This window comes from Saccoglossus kowalevskii, chromosome 16 (assembly GCF_978046115.1).
Source record: "Saccoglossus kowalevskii chromosome 16, keSacKowa6.1, whole genome shotgun sequence".
In the NCBI taxonomy this organism is placed as follows: Eukaryota; Metazoa; Hemichordata; class Enteropneusta; family Harrimaniidae; genus Saccoglossus; species Saccoglossus kowalevskii.
The window spans coordinates 25,519,623-25,537,088 of NC_140656.1; the positions used below are offsets into that span (position 1 = coordinate 25,519,623).

A 17,466-nucleotide genomic window follows, 5' to 3' on the forward strand; every position below is an offset into this window, starting at 1 on the left:
GCGCTACGTAAATTAAGCAATACTCGATATCATGTCATGACCACTGTATACGTGCGTGTATTTGAGATATAATTACAATACAAGGTACTTGGATTATGATTTACAATCATTCAGAAAATATACAAAATATAGGAAAGACAAAAACAATGTCTCGCTAAATCAGCAACTCATTGAATAAATAGACCGAAAATGCTAACTAATTTAAAAACAATTGTTATATATTGAATTTAGTATTTTGTGATTTACGGGGGAAAATAAATTGCATTAAACACAATTTCTCTAAACTTGAAATATTTAAAATCAAATTGTGTAACAATTATGTGAATCCAAATGAAAATGTTTTAAACAAAATATTGTTCCTAACAATATGTGTTAATGTCCAGTTTTTATATGACACTAGGCTACAATTGCTCGTAAGTGCACGAAAATTGGTTTAATTTTTGGGTCATATAGTTTTGAAATGTGTGTGTAATGCGATTAGTAAATTGAACTTCTCGAGGAGTATAATTTTGGTGTAATTGTTCCCCAGGCCAAGAAGACCGATTGACATATGCTTGGCGAATTCGTGCTGATAAATAGTAATGTTTAGTTATGATATCATCAATCAGTGTGCTGCAATTAATTGGTTGGGCAATCTTGAAAATTATGCAGACATCCTTTTTTATTTGTATGACATCAAAACTTAGAATCACAACATGGCAATCATGCTTAAATTATTCATAAAACCAAGCTAACAAGATCATGACACAGCATGGCACGTGTTTTATTCTGTTGTGCATAAATTGGTATTATATATCATTATGCCAATTGAGGAGATATATAACTAACAGCGGCATACCTGAAACAATTGTTGCGGCATAGTAGACTTTTTGGCAAATGCAGCTAAAGTACAATGTAAATTGCCATAATAATACAAATAAACGGCACATCGGGACCCCATTCCGTATAGTCACGTTGATGTCCTTTTGATGCAACCTTCGTACTGTCCTTTCATCCTAATTCAATTACACATGTGTATATTGATTTTTTTAGTTTTCAGATGTATTCAATTATCTTTTAAATCCAGGTTTAGTTTCCATATCTTTAATTGTAGGTGTTGTAGTGAACAAACATGTAAAAATATCATTTTTTTAACAACTTCGATTTAGATACATTACTTTGCAATAATATAAAGGACCCTTACTCCAAGCATATTATAATCAAAAACGCATTGTTTGGCTCCAATATTAGAAATGCTGGTGGCGAATAGTCCGGAGTACAATAATCCGTATTGACAGCATGAACTTTTACCCTGCAGGCTGCATAGAATGGTGCAAGTTCAAGGGAAATGTGACCGCAAGAATGGGTTGGTGATAATCTTGGGAATTGAACATATGTGCCAGAGATATGAGATTTGAATGTCATATTTACATCCACGTACATTCTATACAAGAAATACACACTATCATATAAATAATAAAGAAAAATACATTAGACTTACGGTAAACCATATCACCAAATATTCTTGAGAACATACAGTGAAATTTGATGAACATTAGGACACTCACCTACACATTCATGTACACAAAACTTTGACACAATATCAACATTTTATCAAAATCATTCTTTACCGGATAAACAAGATAATGATTAACCAAAAACATGGTTATTGAAATACATAAAAGCGGCAAGAATCGTCGAGTTTTCCATTCAGCTCGAACCAATTGAACAGGTAATTTAAGCTCGATTGATCGTTTATACATACTTATATGACTCTTTGCTTATAGATGTAATGTGCATAATTAGTTTTGACTTATGCACTAGGTGATACAATACGTAAACACGTTTTCAATTTGCAAGCACAAATTTTCCTTTAATGAATGATACTACTACTACTACTACTACTACTAATTTATTATTTAAATATCCCAGACTTCACCATGCGTGTACTCATCGTATCTCTACTCGTTGCCGTAGCCAGTGCTGCTTCTCTGGCGCCTATTTACAAGGCCAGGGATCCGATTGAGAACAGTTACTTAGTGAAAATTAAGGTGAGAATCAATTGACCAAACTAAACGACTAAAAATGTTCACACACGTATACTAGTTATATTCATAATGTTAATGTTAATGTAATGCTCTTTATCAATCACATATTTTCGCTAACTCGTACTTTTGTAATTTGTGCAGGATGACCAAAATATTGACCAGTTTGTAAAGAAACTACCGGTACTCCGAATGTCAGTGACCAAACGTTACAAATCTTTCAACGGTATTGCCGTCACTGCCCTACCCAAATATATCAGCATGGTAAGTTATTATGAGTCTAACTATTTTATATGTAATAAAATTCAATTCAATACAAAAACAATTAAATGCAAATGAATGTTTCATTTTAAACTCCTACATCCATGTTCCAACATATCATTCTACAAACATAATCTTTCTATAGCTTCAACATATGCCCGAGGTAGAATACATTGAACAAGATGGTATCTACAAAACATCGGTTGAGTGGGGTTGCGATCGTATTGATCAGAGGAATCTTCCGCTGAATGGCGCAATGAATATTTATGGTCAGTATTTCTCACGCCTTTAGAATTATTTACATCTATTGTGACAAACAAATATTGTAATGCGAAACGCGTGTGTGTTAGATTTTGTGATCAGGTCGTTATTTATTTTCAGGTGATGGTAGCGGTGCTCATGTGTACATCATCGACACTGGTCTGCGTCACACCCATCAGGAATATCAGGGACGCGCAAGCTACTTCTGGGATTTTGATGAGTCTAATAGGGTATGTCCAAGTTGGATGTAACAAATCTAAGGATATAAAAATAGATGAATTGTGAAGTTAACTATTAAGAAATCACCAACAATGTTACTGTGTCAACTCCTTGAATTTCAATTAATATAATACCTCACGGGATTTTCGAATGACCAACCATTATTTGTTAATTACATTTTTAGGGTGACGATTGCAATGGCCACGGTACTCATTGTGGAGGTACCTCCGCTGGGATTACGGTTGGTATCGCTACGTCTGCTAGTCTTTACAGCGTACGTGTCTTGAATTGCATGGGAGCCGGATCAACCGCTAATATCGTAGATGGTACGTTGGAATTATTTACTATTTTAATTTTAATGAATTGTCAGATCATATCTCAATTGGAATTTCTAATATGTAATGTGAGCAAACAGGGTACATGTAAAAGCTGAAGTTTAATTATTATTCAATATGACATTCAAATGTTTTTTCTTCTGACTTACAATCAGACATTGCAAATTACTGGCGCAGCTTGCAGTTCATTTGTGAAACAATGTAAGCCAACGATTTGCCGCTAAAATAGCGCAACCAAACATAATACCAAGATTGCGGTGGACTATGAGATAGGGTATATGCGAGTAGCACATGCATGTATGCGCCCACTCGAAGCCATCGCCCTCTGTTATGTAGACATATAAATATAACGTTCCTGTCATATCGTATTGTTTATTACATAGGATGTGATGCCATTACAAATAGAGGCTCTAAGCCTGGTGTTGCTTCACTGTCACTTGGCGGTGGTGCAAGTGTTGCCATGGACGCAGCTGTAGAGCGACTGATGGCTGCTGGATACACTGTATCAATAGCTGCCGGCAATGCCAATGCCGACGCATGTAATGACTCACCAGCTAGAGTGGAAGATGTAAGTATCGTGTATATAATAAGTTGTATAGATGAATAATTTCGTTATCTTATTAACTAATATTGCAATATTTGTAATATAGGCGCTGACAGTTGGTGCCACTGATAGTGACGATGGGCGGGCATCATATTCTAACTATGGTACTTGTGTGGATATCTTTGCACCTGGAAGCGATGTAAGAAGTTCTTACCATCTCAGTGACATGTCGTACGCAGTTCTCAGCGGAACGTCAATGGCATGTCCACACGTAACAGGTAAGTGTATCTACACACCATATCATCAAACTGTATATGTACATTCATTGACTTTGTCCAAACTGAAACAAAATCGCAAATGTCATTTTACATTGTCATTCGTAAAACTCTTAGGTGTTGCTGCTGTTCACCTGGGTGCTGGAACTTGTAGTAATAACGATGCATGCAAAGACAAAATACTCGCAGATGCAACTGAGGGAGTGGTCGGTAATCCAGGGTTTGGATCCCCTAATCTCCTGTTGTATTGTGATTAAAAGAATACTTAACAGGTAAGAGATTGCAGTTCACAATGTCAGACATCAATTGAATAAAGCTACTAGAATGAGGTGTGATGTGATTCAATGTAATGTAGAGGCATCATCAGATAAACCAAACACAACCTCAATTGGCAAAAACTTGCCGTTGACAAATAACCAACACCTGCAAATATCGACTAAACTTTAGTTAGTCCATTTTAGTAAATATGTTAGGCGGAATGTAGTTGGCATAATCACAAACAAACAGACGAACACATATATGTATTACAACACGCAGGTTTAAATCTGATGAACACTCACAGTTTGAAACAGAACAATTCAAAACGACGCATTATCAAGACATAATAACATAGCATAATAACAGGTTAATTATATACATATATACAATTCTGATCACCAAGTTGTAAATCTAAAATCTTTATTGACGAATACCACATATCTAATTAAGCTTGTATCTCTATTTTATTTTCAGAGCTGATAATTCGATTATGTAGTTTCTTGTTTCCAATCGTAATAATTTATTTATCTCGTTTATCTTTGTTTATAATACATTATAGCCAATTTGCTATTTGCAATTTAAGGTAGATTATTAAAACGTTTAACACGTGAAAGGAATCGTGCCTGTGTTTTGTATCATTGATTGTAAGCGTGTGCGAGTAACCATTTATTTCATTCATATAATTACTGCTCTGTAATGGATAGTGTATGTACGTATTTACCTACTCGAAAGTGTGAATCACCCTAATAACAGTATGATTCGCGCGGCCTTACCCTTGTCATGACAGTGATTATAGTTCGATACAGCATACACGTATTAAACGTTAGTGTCTACAGTGTCACCATATACTGTTATGCATTATTGAACTTGGATAATGAAAGTTTCGGAATCATATATACAGTATGGGAAAATTATTATGCTGCCCCCACCCATCCACAAAAAATGGAAGGAGGAATGTTGTTATTTCAGAAATAACAACGAACAATGTTAGAATGCTGTATTAGTTGTGCTTGTGTCCTTGCTGGGGATCAAACTGACAGCCAGCAGATCGTGGGCTCCTCGTCCTACGTTTTACATTGTTTGTAATAGTTAGCCTGTTTGCTTGGAATGCCAGAAGGCACGGTGCCACATGGAATAAGGAGACAGGGAACCATGTATAAACCCGGAACAAACTCAGCTTGTAATAATTGTCCCACATTCTGTTCCCATTATTGTACCAGCGAGTTCAGCCGAGGCCCAAAGGACGCTCCTGATTCACCATTTTGGTGACTAGAATGGTACACCAATGCCCTCTCGGTAACATTTCTATGTGACAACGCCTGTGATATTTGCAATATTTGTCAGTATATAACTTAGTAAATGTGTCGCTCTATCTTACCCTCGGTGTTAGAACTCTTGACACGCATGGTAGTACAACAGTCTCAAAATCAAAATAATAACAAACAACTAACATGGCTGCCACGGCCATGTGGAACACCAACAATTCTGAATGAAAAGTAAATGAGAATTAAATACCTATCCGCTCCAGTTGAGGGCGAGGTATTCGATATTATGACGTCGTCACAACTTAATTGATCAATGAGTTTTTGGCTGTTGTCAGACAGCCTACTTATAATAGAACTTGAAATAAGGGGTGCTTTATTTCTAAAGTCGGGATGACCCCAGACAGTTTGGCCATATACATATACAAACATTAGATTAGAATTTGGTAAGGTAATTTATGACTGAACATAGAAAAATAAGATTTAACCCACCTATATGTTAATCATTCATTGAACTTTGTCGATCATGATCGCATACCAGTATCATAAAAACATAATGTTGCTGTGTGAAAAGATCACTGTATTTGAAACACACACGACTAACGACATTAAATTAAAAACAGATTTTTCACTAGAAAAATACTTACAAATAATAATAATAATAAAAAAACACTATATCGCTATGGAATTACCAATCTGAGTGCCCGTCACTTATGGATTGAAATTGGAAGGTACAAAAATGTACCAATAATATATTTTCAGTTTGTGAAATTGAAAATAAGCAACACTTTTTGCTGTCATGTCAGTTATACGCTAAAGTAAGGAGATGTTTGTTCAAAAAACAAAACATATTCGTACTAGGCCGTCTCTAAGAATTAGAAAACCTGTAGTTAGTATATTCTCATGTCAGTAGACAACAGGGTGTACATTTTGTAGTTTTTTGTTTCGTTACTTCATTATAGCAGGGTGCAATGCAAGTAAACCAGTCGTATGTCACTGCCATTCATCCTCGGTAGATGTAGCTCACACAATACCAAGATCAAAAAGATGAATGTGTCCCAACTATTTAGAAACCAAATGTCACATGCATATGTGCTCTGCTTTGCCAATTTGTTAATGTCACATGTTAATTTGGTTATATTATCTTCAGTGAGAGATGATGATGTTGATATATAGAGACAAATCAGACCTATTCTTGCTGTGGTTAATTTCACACTACGAATAAATGTAAACTATGTTTATATGATCGAACAGGTTATGTAATTATATATAGATTAAATGTGTGGTTAATTAGAAATGCTAAGCAATTACTATATTACAAGGCTAAACGATTGATTATGACAATATGTAGCTGTGTTGGACTGTTGTGGAGGTTTTATTAGTATCAAAGAAAAGTACATATTACATCCACCTAGAAGATGTAATGAGTTCATGATTGTTTACTGAATAGGGTGAGCAATTCATAGCTTTATAAATAGAGGGGTTGACACAGAAAGAAGCAAATTACCCGTGCAAGAGTCGGTGTCATCAATGAGATGTGGTGTGATCAAACAAGATGATTGACTCATTGGAGAATAATAGAGATGATATCATTGAACAAAGACATGGCGGTGAGGTCAATTGAATACATTAACTACATTGTCTACTGATCTCAATCCTATAAAAAAAATATGGGAAATACATGTAATTCTCAGAATCTAATGACCAATTCAAAGAAAGAGAAGTAGCAGATATATGGCAGATGAACAATCACATGTTGATAGAGTACAATAATGGATTGGAATGTACCCAAATAATTCCACAGAAAACTAAGCAAAGAAGACCGGTTATTCGAGCTATGCGCTGAAATGAAGTAGAAAAACTAGTATATTTCAAAGATATAATTTGGGGAAATTAATAATGTTGTAAGCCCAGCAATTTAATATGTTGGCGAGATTTTTTTTAACACCGAGCATCACTGATATGGGAGAAAAATAGAAGTTCTACAACGCATAGTGGGTAAATGTATTTTGGGTGCAAGTAAACATATAACGAATTAATCAGTACTTGGTGACCTCAGATTTATTACAATAGAAGCCGATTAAGAATTATGAAACTGAAATATTACAAACAATTATTAATTTAATTAAGGTAAATATCGACATATAAATCCAGACAGCAAGGTGCGGGATCGGGTATTACATATAAACTACATGTACACGCATTTAAATAGACAAATGAGAGATTAAAAAATAAACGCATTATACTATAAAAAAAGGTTGTGGAAAATATTGGCGAGTTAACGTAGAAGGAAAATATGATAAACAAATCAAGTATGAAACTCTACATGATATTTAAATACAACTAAAACTATCCTGAAAATTATCCAAACTCCTCGAACGACTCTGAAAAAGCATAGCTTAAATCTAAAGCAGGATCATATACCCCAAGTCTGACAAACGAATAATAAAAATGGACAGACGTGGAGCATTGTATGTGTTCCTGATGTGAAAAAAGTATTGAAAAAATGAAACAATTTATTTTTAAATGTGACGCTTTTCTAGCCATAGAGAAATTATGATGAATAACATTAAACACACCTTACTGAGTAATGATGAACTGAACACGTGAAAAGGCGTTTTACAGCTACTATTTTCTCTTTTGGGGTACACTAGCCATGGCTACAATGTTGAACTTTGTAGAAAAAACGACTTCCCATTGATAGAGTTGAACTAAGAAAATCACATATGTAATTTTGAAATACCAATGTTTTGTAATTATTTGTACTCTCAGACATGTGTTTTTTGCTCTTGATTGATTTATTCTTGTATGAGTTACTGTATGTGTTTAAAAAGACATGTTGAAGATGCTAGATAAAAACTTAAACCGAAAACAAACCGAACAGCATTATTACATATCACATATTATTATACATTAGTCACCGTAACGCCACAAGTTACAGCGTGCCGTAATTTTGGAGGGTATTTTCATCCAACCATATAAAGAAATGCGAATTTCAAATATGGAATTATTACGCGCGTAAGCGTTGCTAATAATAAAAACAAACATGGCTACCACCAGGGTTTGACTGTACTTCACACAAAAAAGTTCGCCCTAAACTTTTTGGATTTCGTCATTTCCAAGATGTGTGATAATAAGGTCATTACGAGAATAACGCAAAGTATACACTCAGAGAGTACGCCGTTGCTGTGCGTCGATAGATATTCCCGCTGTACTGTCTTCGGACATACTTTGAGGTATCCTCGTGATAATCTCATATTACTTGCTTAAGCGTGTTTATACAACACACATTAATCTATACATACAATATGAAAAAGGCACGGTTCAAAATACATCTACAAATCTACATCACCGTCTCTCACTTAAGTAATACTATTTTCTTGCTCGTTTCTATTGTTCTAGCCTTTTTGTTGAGCATTTATAAGAAACTCGACCCGTTTACTAGTTTCTTTGTTTCCAACAATACTCATTTAGTACTTTAACTATAAGATAAAATCACAATAATAAAAGGGGAGAGGTTGTCCTTGTGAATTATAATATTACTTGGATGACTCACACTCACGAGTAGGTAAAGACGTACATATACTATCTATTACTGAGCAGTTATATAAACACGCTTACAATCATTGGCAAAAAACAGATAGATTTCATTTCAGTTGTTATACGTTTTAATAATCTTAAATGTGTTGGTATAATAATGTACTATAATCACAGATAAACGGGGTAAATAAAATAATACGATTGGAATAAGTAACTACGTAGTTGAATTATCGGCTCTGAAAATAGAAAGATAAATACAGAATTAGTGACATGTGCGTGAATTATTAAATTTTCGACAATAAGAATTCTAGATATACAAATTGTTCGCACTGAATTATGATTTCATGATATTATATATGTATAATTACAATACAAGTTGTTTTTAATGTTTGAAGTTCGGCATGTCAATTTCCCCCCAGTCACTGAACCGTGTTAAGTGAGTGTGGAGTAACGTCGGCTTATAGTTGTAAAGAGTTTATTGTGATCACGAATACTAAATCCAAGTTGCGTGTTGTAATATTTGTGTTCCCTTGTTTGTCATAAGACTAATATTTCAAGTACATTCAACCGAAAGGTAGGGTACTATTTAAAGTTGATCTCATGGTTGTCGATTATTATTGGAGTTAAGCCAGTATATCATACACATTAATGTGCTAACGTGGAATACACGTTTTTATTCGGAATATTGCGATTTGATAATTTTGTGATTTTCATTCTCTGGATTATCTTTTTATTGTCCATCTACAGGTTAGTGTTTAGTATATTAAATTTTTGCATCTACATTCGCATGAAATCACAATCACCCTTCATTCGACTTGTTATATATTTTATTTTTCCACTGTGAACTGCAATCGCTTACCCGTTAAACGCAATTCCTTTAAGCACAATACAACAGGAGATTAGGGGATCCAATTCCTGGATTACTGACCACTCCCGTAGTTGCGTCTGCGAGTATTTTGTTTTTGCATGCAGCATTATTGCTACAAGTACCAGCACCCAAGTGAACAGCAGCAACACCTAAGAGTTTTACAAAAATGATTTAAATTGACATTTGAGATCTGTCCTAGCCATGAATACTTAAACAAAATCAATGAACGTGGATGCTTATATAGTTAGATGATATGGTGTGTAGATACACTTACCTGTTACGTGTGGGCATGCCATTGAAGTTCCGCTGAGAACTGCGTACGCACTGTCATTGGTATTGTAGGAACTTCTAACATCACTTCCAGGTGCAAAGATATCGACACAACTACCAAAGTTAGAATATGGTGCACGTTGGTCATTGCTATCAGTGGCACCAACTGTCAAAGCCTGTATTGAAAATAATGCAATAAGTAATACAAATAATGACGAAATTATCCAAATACTAAAAATACTGAGCACAAGATACTTACAGCTTCCACTCTAGCTGGTGAGGTATTGCATGCATTTGCATCGTCGTTTCCGGCAGCTATTGATACAGTGTATCCAGCAGCTATCATTCGCTCTACAGCTGCGTCCATGGCAAGACTTGCACCGCCGCCAAGTGACATTGAAGCAACGCCAGGCTGAGTGCCTCCATCCGTAACGGCATCACATCCTATGACATAAAATGATTGAGTCTGCTTAACATGAAGTGATAATTTCGAGTGAACGCAATGTTTATATGCCTTTCGTCTACCTTATATTATACTATATATCTGGCTGGCAGTATTATTGATTCCGCTATGCAAGGGTTGATGTTGACCTCAAATCAATTTTAAGTTGAATCAGTAATTTGCAACGTTTGATTGTTAGTCGGAAGAAACAGGCACTTGAGTCTCAAATTGAATAATATAAATTCAGCTCTCATGGGTAACGTTTTTGCTTTCATGACAAACTGAATAGAAATATGATCCGAGAAATCACCCAAAATAAAATAGTAAATGATTTCAACGTACCAGCTACGATGTTAGCGGTTGTTCCGGCTCCAATACAATTCAAAACACGTACGCTGTAAAGACTAGCAGACGTAGCGACACCAACCAAAATCCCAGCAGCAGTACCTCCACAATGAGTACCGTGGCCATTGCAATCGTCACCCTAAAATGTAATGCAAACAGATAAGGGTTGGTCATTCGAAAACCCTTTGAGGTATTATATTAATTGAAATTCAAGGGGTTGAAGCAGTGTCATTGTTGGTGATTTCTTAATAGTTAACTTCACCATTCATCTAATTTTGTATCGTTAAATATGTCACATCCACTAGGACATACCCTATTAGGCGCATCAAAATCCCAGAAGTAGCTTGCGCGTCCCTGATATTCCTGATGGGTGTGACGCAGACCAGTGTCGATGATGTACACATGAGCACCGCTACCATCACCTGAAAATAAATAATGACCTGATGACAAAATCTAACACACACGCGTTTTGCCTTACAATATTTGTTTGTCACAATAGATATGAATAATTCTAAAGGCGTGAGAAATACTGACCATAAATATTCATTGCGCCATCCAGGGGAAGATTCCTCTGATCAATACGATCGCAACCCCACTCAACCGATGTTTTGTAGATACCATCTTGTTCAATGTATTCTACTTCGGGCATATGTTGAAGCTATAGAATGATAATACAACCATTGCTAAACTATGGCACATAGAGATTTATATGTTGGTACATGGACGTAGAGCTTCGAAATGAAACATTAATTTGCATTGAATTGTTTTGTATTGCATAGAATTGTATTACATATAAAATAGTTAGGCTCATAATAACTTACCATGCTGATATATTCGGGTAGGGCAGTGATGGCAATACCGTTGAAAGTTTTGTAACGTTTGGTCACTGACATTCGGAGTGCCGGTAGTTTCTTTACAAACTGGTCAATATTTTGGTCATCCTGCACAAATGACAAAAGTACGAGTTAGCGAAAATATGTAATTGATGAGTAGCATTAATGTATGTCTATCATAGAACATTTTATTTTTGATCAATAAATCCTTACCTTAATTTTCACTAAGTAACTATTCTCAACCGGATCCCGGGCCTTGTAAATAGGCGCCAGTGAAGCAGCACTGGCTACGGCAACGAGTAGAGATATGATGAGTACACGCATGGTGAAGTCTGGGATAAATAAATACATTTTATATCATATTCAATTAATTCATTATGTTTTGTGCTTAAAATTTGAAAACAGTAGCTACATAACAATACCAACTCTGCACATTTCAGCTATAAGCAAAAGTACTACAAGTATGTAATAGCGGACAATTCAGTTGTACTTACCTGTTCAATTGGTTCGAGTTGAATGAAAAACTCAACGATTCTTCCCGCTTTTATGTGCTTCAACAAACATGTTTTAGGTTAATCATTATCTTGTTTATCCGGTAAAGATTACTTTTGATAACATATAGATAATGTGCCAAACTTTTGTGTTGATGAATGTGCAGATGAGTGTCTCGATATCGGCGACAATTCGACAATTCAGAATAATTGAAAATATGGTTTAACGTAATTCATAGTTTAATATATTTTTTTTATTATTATTTATATGATAGTGTGTAATTCTTGTATAGAATATACGTGGATGTAAATATGACATTCAAATCTCGTATCTCTTGCACATATGTTTAATTCCCAAGATTATCACGAACCCACTTTTTCGGTCACATGTGTAGCCTGCAGGGTTAGGGTTATGGTTTAGGGTTAGGGTGTGAGGTTTACTGCAAATCCTGCAAGTCTATTCAGACGTACGACCACCTGTGTTACACCCTAACCCTAACCCCAACCGTAAACCCTGACACTAACCAATCGTTTATGTACTCGTATTTTTCGTGGCGTTAAAATAAATTGAACCTCGCCGCACATTTGCATGTATGTACGTATTTTTCGACAGAGGGCGCTCACACACACACAAATAAATACACGTCATTCTTCCCGCTTGTATGTGCTTCAACAAACATGTTTTTGGTTAATCATAATCTTGTTTATCCGGTAAAGATTACTTTTGATAACATATAGATAATGTGCCAAACTTTTGTGTTGATGAATGTGCAGATGAGGGTCTCGATATCGGCGATAATTCGGAATTCAGAATAAAATAATTTGATATATGCTTTAACGTAAATCATAGTTTAATATATTTTTTATTATTATTTATATGATAGTGTGTAATTCTTGTATAGAATATACGAGGCTGTAATTATGACATTCAAATCTCGTATCTCTTGCACATATGTTTAATTCCCAGGATTATCACGAACCCACTTTTTCGGTCACATGTGTAGCCTGCAGGGTAAAAGTTCATACTGTCAATACGAGACATTGTACTCCAAACTATTCGTCAAATACATGTCTTGTATTGGACAAGAAATGTATTGACCCAATGCAGTACACAATAAAGTATGTTAAGTAGAATTCCCCTAAATTCTTGATACAAAATGTATCCAAGTTCTAAGCTGTTAACAGAAGTGATGTTTTCTACACATTTGTATTACGGAATACTTACAATGATCAATAATAGGGAGAGACAACCTGGATTTAAAATCAATAAGCACGCATGTACTCAAATTAGAATGCCATGCAGTACGGAGGTCCCATCGAAAGGAGAGCAACGTAACTGTATTCGAATTAATGGGCCGATGTGCCGATTATCATGATTATGATGGAAATTCCCTCGCAACATAGTACTCTATTGATACTGTATATTTGCCATAAAGGGGGATCAGGTAGCAAAAAAAATGTTCCAATATATACTATTCCATCAAATGCCATAGTTTTTGATGAGTGTAATACTATATTATAATTTACGTTTAATCTATTTCTGGGAAAAAAAGTCGGGGTTTATATTCTTGATATGATGCACATTGTAATTTGAGACTCATGGCAGCGCTGCTTTACTTGAATTAAGTGTGCCAAATAAAGATTCACCATCATATCGTGAGGCCGTATTTAAAATGTGGGTGGCTAACGACAAACCGCGCGCAGGACCTCTGTCAAATTTGCGTTATGAGGGAGTGTGAACAAATGACGAAGACCATAGCAAATATACTTTTTGGGAGGCTGCTGTAACAATGATTGTCCTTTCCAAAGTAATGTTGGAGGCTGAAACAGTTATTCACTGACTGGCTGAGAGTGGATCATTTAAATTTGGAATGGAATTATTTCCATATGAGTTATTTGGGCTACAGTCAATGAGTACAGGTAGACTGTAATTTTATGACTGTGGAGAACATTTGAGAAATCAAACACAATAAATTTAATAATTCCTGTAACAGAGTTTGCAATGTATGAATCGAAAAATACTAAATTATTGAAAAATAGTAATTAAAGTAGTAGTTACTATATTTTATATATTATCAGTAGTTAGTAATCCACTATAGGGATGACCATGAGGGCGCTATTCATATTGGGATGGGATGACGTCATATTTGGATGGGATGACACCATAATGGATGAGATGACTTCACAATTCGGTCGTGTGAATAAATTAACATAATTAATGACGTCACAATGGGATCGTGCGAATAAATTAGTATATTTGATGACATCACAATGAGATTTTGTGAATAAATTTGCATAACCAATGACGTCACGAAAGAATTTTCGGAACGAATGATAGAGGGCGCTCATAACCAATGACGTCACGAGAGATTTTTTTAATGTATCGTAGAGGCCGCTCACAACCAAATGAAGTCACGCACGAAAGAATTTTCTAAACGAACTGTAGAAGGCGTTCACAACCATTGACATCACGAAAGAATTTTCTGAACGAACGATAGACGGCGCTCACACACACATACACACAAATAAATACACGTCATTTTGAAAACTAACGGAGTTAAATGTTTAGCGTGATTAAATATTTCTTAACACCTCGAAAAATACGTACATACATGTAAATGTGCGGCGTGGTTAAATTTATTTTAACGCCACGAAAAATACGAGTACATAAGCGATTGGTTAGGGTTAGGGTTTAGGGTTGGGTTAGGGTTAGGGTTACAGTTTTGGGTTAGGGTGTGAGGTTTACTGCAAATCCTGCAAGTCCTTTCAGACATACGACCACCTGTGTTACACCCTAACCCTAACCCCAACCGTAAACCCTGACACTAACCAATCGCTTATGTACTCGTATTTTTCGTGGCGTTAAAATAAATTGAACCTCGCCGCACTTTTACATGTATGTACGCATTTTTCGACAGAGGGCGCTCACACACACACGCACACAAATAAATACACGTCATTCGTCCCGCTTGTATGTGCTTCAACAAACATGTTTTTGGTTAATCATTATCTTGTTTATCCGGTAAAGATTACTTTTGATAACATATAGATAATGTGCTAAACTTTTGTGTTGATGAATGTGCAGATGAGTGTCTCGATATCGGCGATAATTCAGAATTCAGAATAAAAGAATAATTTGAATTATGCTTTAACGTAAATCATAGTTTAATATATTTTTTATTATTATTTGTATGATAGTGTGTAATTCTTGTATAGAATATACGAGGCTGTAATTATGACATTCAAATCTCGTATCTCTTGCACATATGTTCAATTCCCAAGATTATCACGAACCCACTTTTTCGGTCACATGTGTAGCCTGTAGGGTAAAAGTTCATACTGTCAATACGAGACATTGTACTCCAAACTATTCGTCAAATACATGTCTTGTATTGGACAAGAAATGTATTGACCCAATGCAGTACACAATAAAGTATGTTAAGTAGAATTCCCCTAAATTCATGATACAAAATGTATCCCAGTTCTAAGCTGTTAACAGAAGTGATGTTTTCTACACATTTGTATCACGGAACACTTACAATGATCAGTAATAGGGAGAGAAAACCTGGATTTAAAATCAATAAGCACGCATGTACTCAAATTAGAATGCCATGCAGTACGGAGGTCCCATCGAAAGGAGAGCAACGTAACTGTATTCGAATTAATGGGCCGATGTGCCGATTATCATGATTATGATGGAAATTCTCTCGCAACATAGTACTTTACTGACACTGTATATTTGCCATAAAGGGGGATCAGGTAGCAAAAAAATGTTCCAATATATACTATTCTATCAAATGCCATAGTTTTTGATGAGTGTAATACTATATTATAATTTACGTTTAATCTATTTCTGGGAAAAAAGTCGGGGTTTATATTCTTGATATGATGCACATTGTAATTTGAGACTCATGGCAGCGCTGCTTTACTTGAATTAAGTGTGCCAAATAAAGAATCACCATCATATCGTGAGGCCGTATTTAAAATGTGGGTGGCTAACGACAAACCGCGTGCAGGACCTCTGTCAAATTTGCGTTATGAGGGAGTGTGAACAAATGACGAAGACCATAGCAAATATACTTTTTGGGAGGCTGCTGTAACAATGATTGTCCTTTCCAAAGTAATGTTGGAGGCTGAAACAGTTATTCACTGACTGGCTGAGAGTGGATCATTTAAATTTGGAATGGAATTATTTCCATATGAGTTATTTGGGCTACAGTCAATGAGTACAGGTAGACTGTAATTTTATGACTGTGGAGAACATTTGAGAAATCAAACACAATAAATTTAATAATTCCTGTAGCAGAGTTTGCAATGTATGAATCGAAAAATACTAAATTATTGAAAAATAGTAATTAAAGTAGTAGTTACTATATTTTATATATTATCAGTAGTTAGTAATCCACTATAGGGATGACCTTGAGGGCGCTATTCATATTGGGATGGGATGACGTCATATTTGGATGGGATGACACCATAATGGATGAGATGACTTCACAATTCGGTCGTGTGAATAAATTAACATAATTAATGACGTCACAATGGGATCGTGCGAATAAATTAGTATATTTGATGACATCACAATGAGATTTTGTGAATAAATTTGCATAACCAATGACGTCACGAAAGAATTTTCGGAACGAATGATAGAGGGCGCTCATAACCAATGACGTCACGAGAGATTTTTTTAATGTATCGTAGAGGCCGCTCACAACCAAATGAAGTCACGCACGAAAGAATTTTCTAAACGAACTGTAGAAGGCGTTCACAACCATTGACATCACGAAAGAATTTTCTGAACGAACGATAGACGGCGCTCACACACACATACACACAAATAAATACACGTCATTTTGAAAACTAACGGAGTTAAATGTTTAGCGTGATTAAATATTTCTTAACACCTCGAAAAATACGTACATACATGTAAATGTGCGGCGTGGTTAAATTTATTTTAACGCCACGAAAAATACGAGTACATAAGCGATTGGTTAGGGTTAGGGTTTAGGGTTGGGTTAGGGTTAGGGTTACAGTTTTGGGTTAGGGTGTGAGGTTTACTGCAAATCCTGCAAGTCCTTTCAGACATACGACCACCTGTGTTACACCCTAACCCTAACCCCAACCGTAAACCCTGACACTAACCAATCGCTTATGTACTCGTATTTTTCGTGGCGTTAAAATAAATTGAACCTCGCCGCACTTTTACATGTATGTACATATTTTTCGACAGAGGGCGCT

At 35.5% G+C, this 17,466-nt stretch overlaps 2 protein-coding genes across 2 annotated transcripts; one reads left to right on the top strand and one right to left on the bottom strand.

Annotated features, from left to right (window-relative positions):
• Positions 1 to 1,919: 1,919 nt before the first annotated feature.
• On the top strand, positions 1,920 to 4,176 carry LOC100377898 (uncharacterized). The gene is made up of 8 exons (XM_006825258.3): positions 1,920 to 2,030; positions 2,169 to 2,288; positions 2,431 to 2,554; positions 2,667 to 2,776; positions 2,950 to 3,091; positions 3,484 to 3,668; positions 3,751 to 3,922; positions 4,037 to 4,176. Exons 1-8 carry the CDS (start codon positions 1,920 to 1,922, stop codon positions 4,174 to 4,176), a joined length of 1,104 nt encoding a protein of 367 aa, XP_006825321.1.
• Positions 4,177 to 9,084: 4,908 nt separating this feature from the next.
• On the bottom strand, positions 9,085 to 12,255 carry LOC100378045 (uncharacterized). The gene is made up of 10 exons (XM_085491597.1): positions 12,232 to 12,255; positions 11,951 to 12,069; positions 11,726 to 11,845; positions 11,439 to 11,562; positions 11,217 to 11,326; positions 10,902 to 11,043; positions 10,377 to 10,561; positions 10,122 to 10,293; positions 9,839 to 9,996; positions 9,085 to 9,215 (listed from the first exon to the last, which is right to left on the bottom strand). Exons 2-9 carry the CDS (start codon positions 12,059 to 12,061, stop codon positions 9,857 to 9,859), a joined length of 1,104 nt encoding a protein of 367 aa, XP_085347723.1. The 5' UTR covers positions 12,062 to 12,069; positions 12,232 to 12,255; the 3' UTR covers positions 9,085 to 9,215; positions 9,839 to 9,856.
• Between the last annotated feature and the right edge of the window lie 5,211 nt (positions 12,256 to 17,466).

What these genes read in the sequence shown, in the direction of transcription:
- LOC100378045 (XM_085491597.1), bottom strand. Translation starts at nt 12,061, where the DNA reads ATGCGTGTACTCATCATATCTCTACTCGTTGCCGTAGCCAGTGCTGCT. An exon ending in GTTACTTAGTGAAAATTAAG is followed by an intron (nt 11,846 to 11,950) that starts GTAAGGATTTAT and finishes TCATTTGTGCAG; the next exon opens with GATGACCAAAATATTGACCA. An exon ending in ATTTTGATGCGCCTAATAGG is followed by an intron (nt 11,044 to 11,216) that starts GTATGTCCTAGT and finishes ATTACATTTTAG; the next exon opens with GGTGACGATTGCAATGGCCA.
- LOC100377898 (XM_006825258.3), top strand. Translation starts at nt 1,920, where the DNA reads ATGCGTGTACTCATCGTATCTCTACTCGTTGCCGTAGCCAGTGCTGCT. An exon ending in GTTACTTAGTGAAAATTAAG is followed by an intron (nt 2,031 to 2,168) that starts GTGAGAATCAAT and finishes TAATTTGTGCAG; the next exon opens with GATGACCAAAATATTGACCA. An exon ending in ATTTTGATGAGTCTAATAGG is followed by an intron (nt 2,777 to 2,949) that starts GTATGTCCAAGT and finishes TTACATTTTTAG; the next exon opens with GGTGACGATTGCAATGGCCA.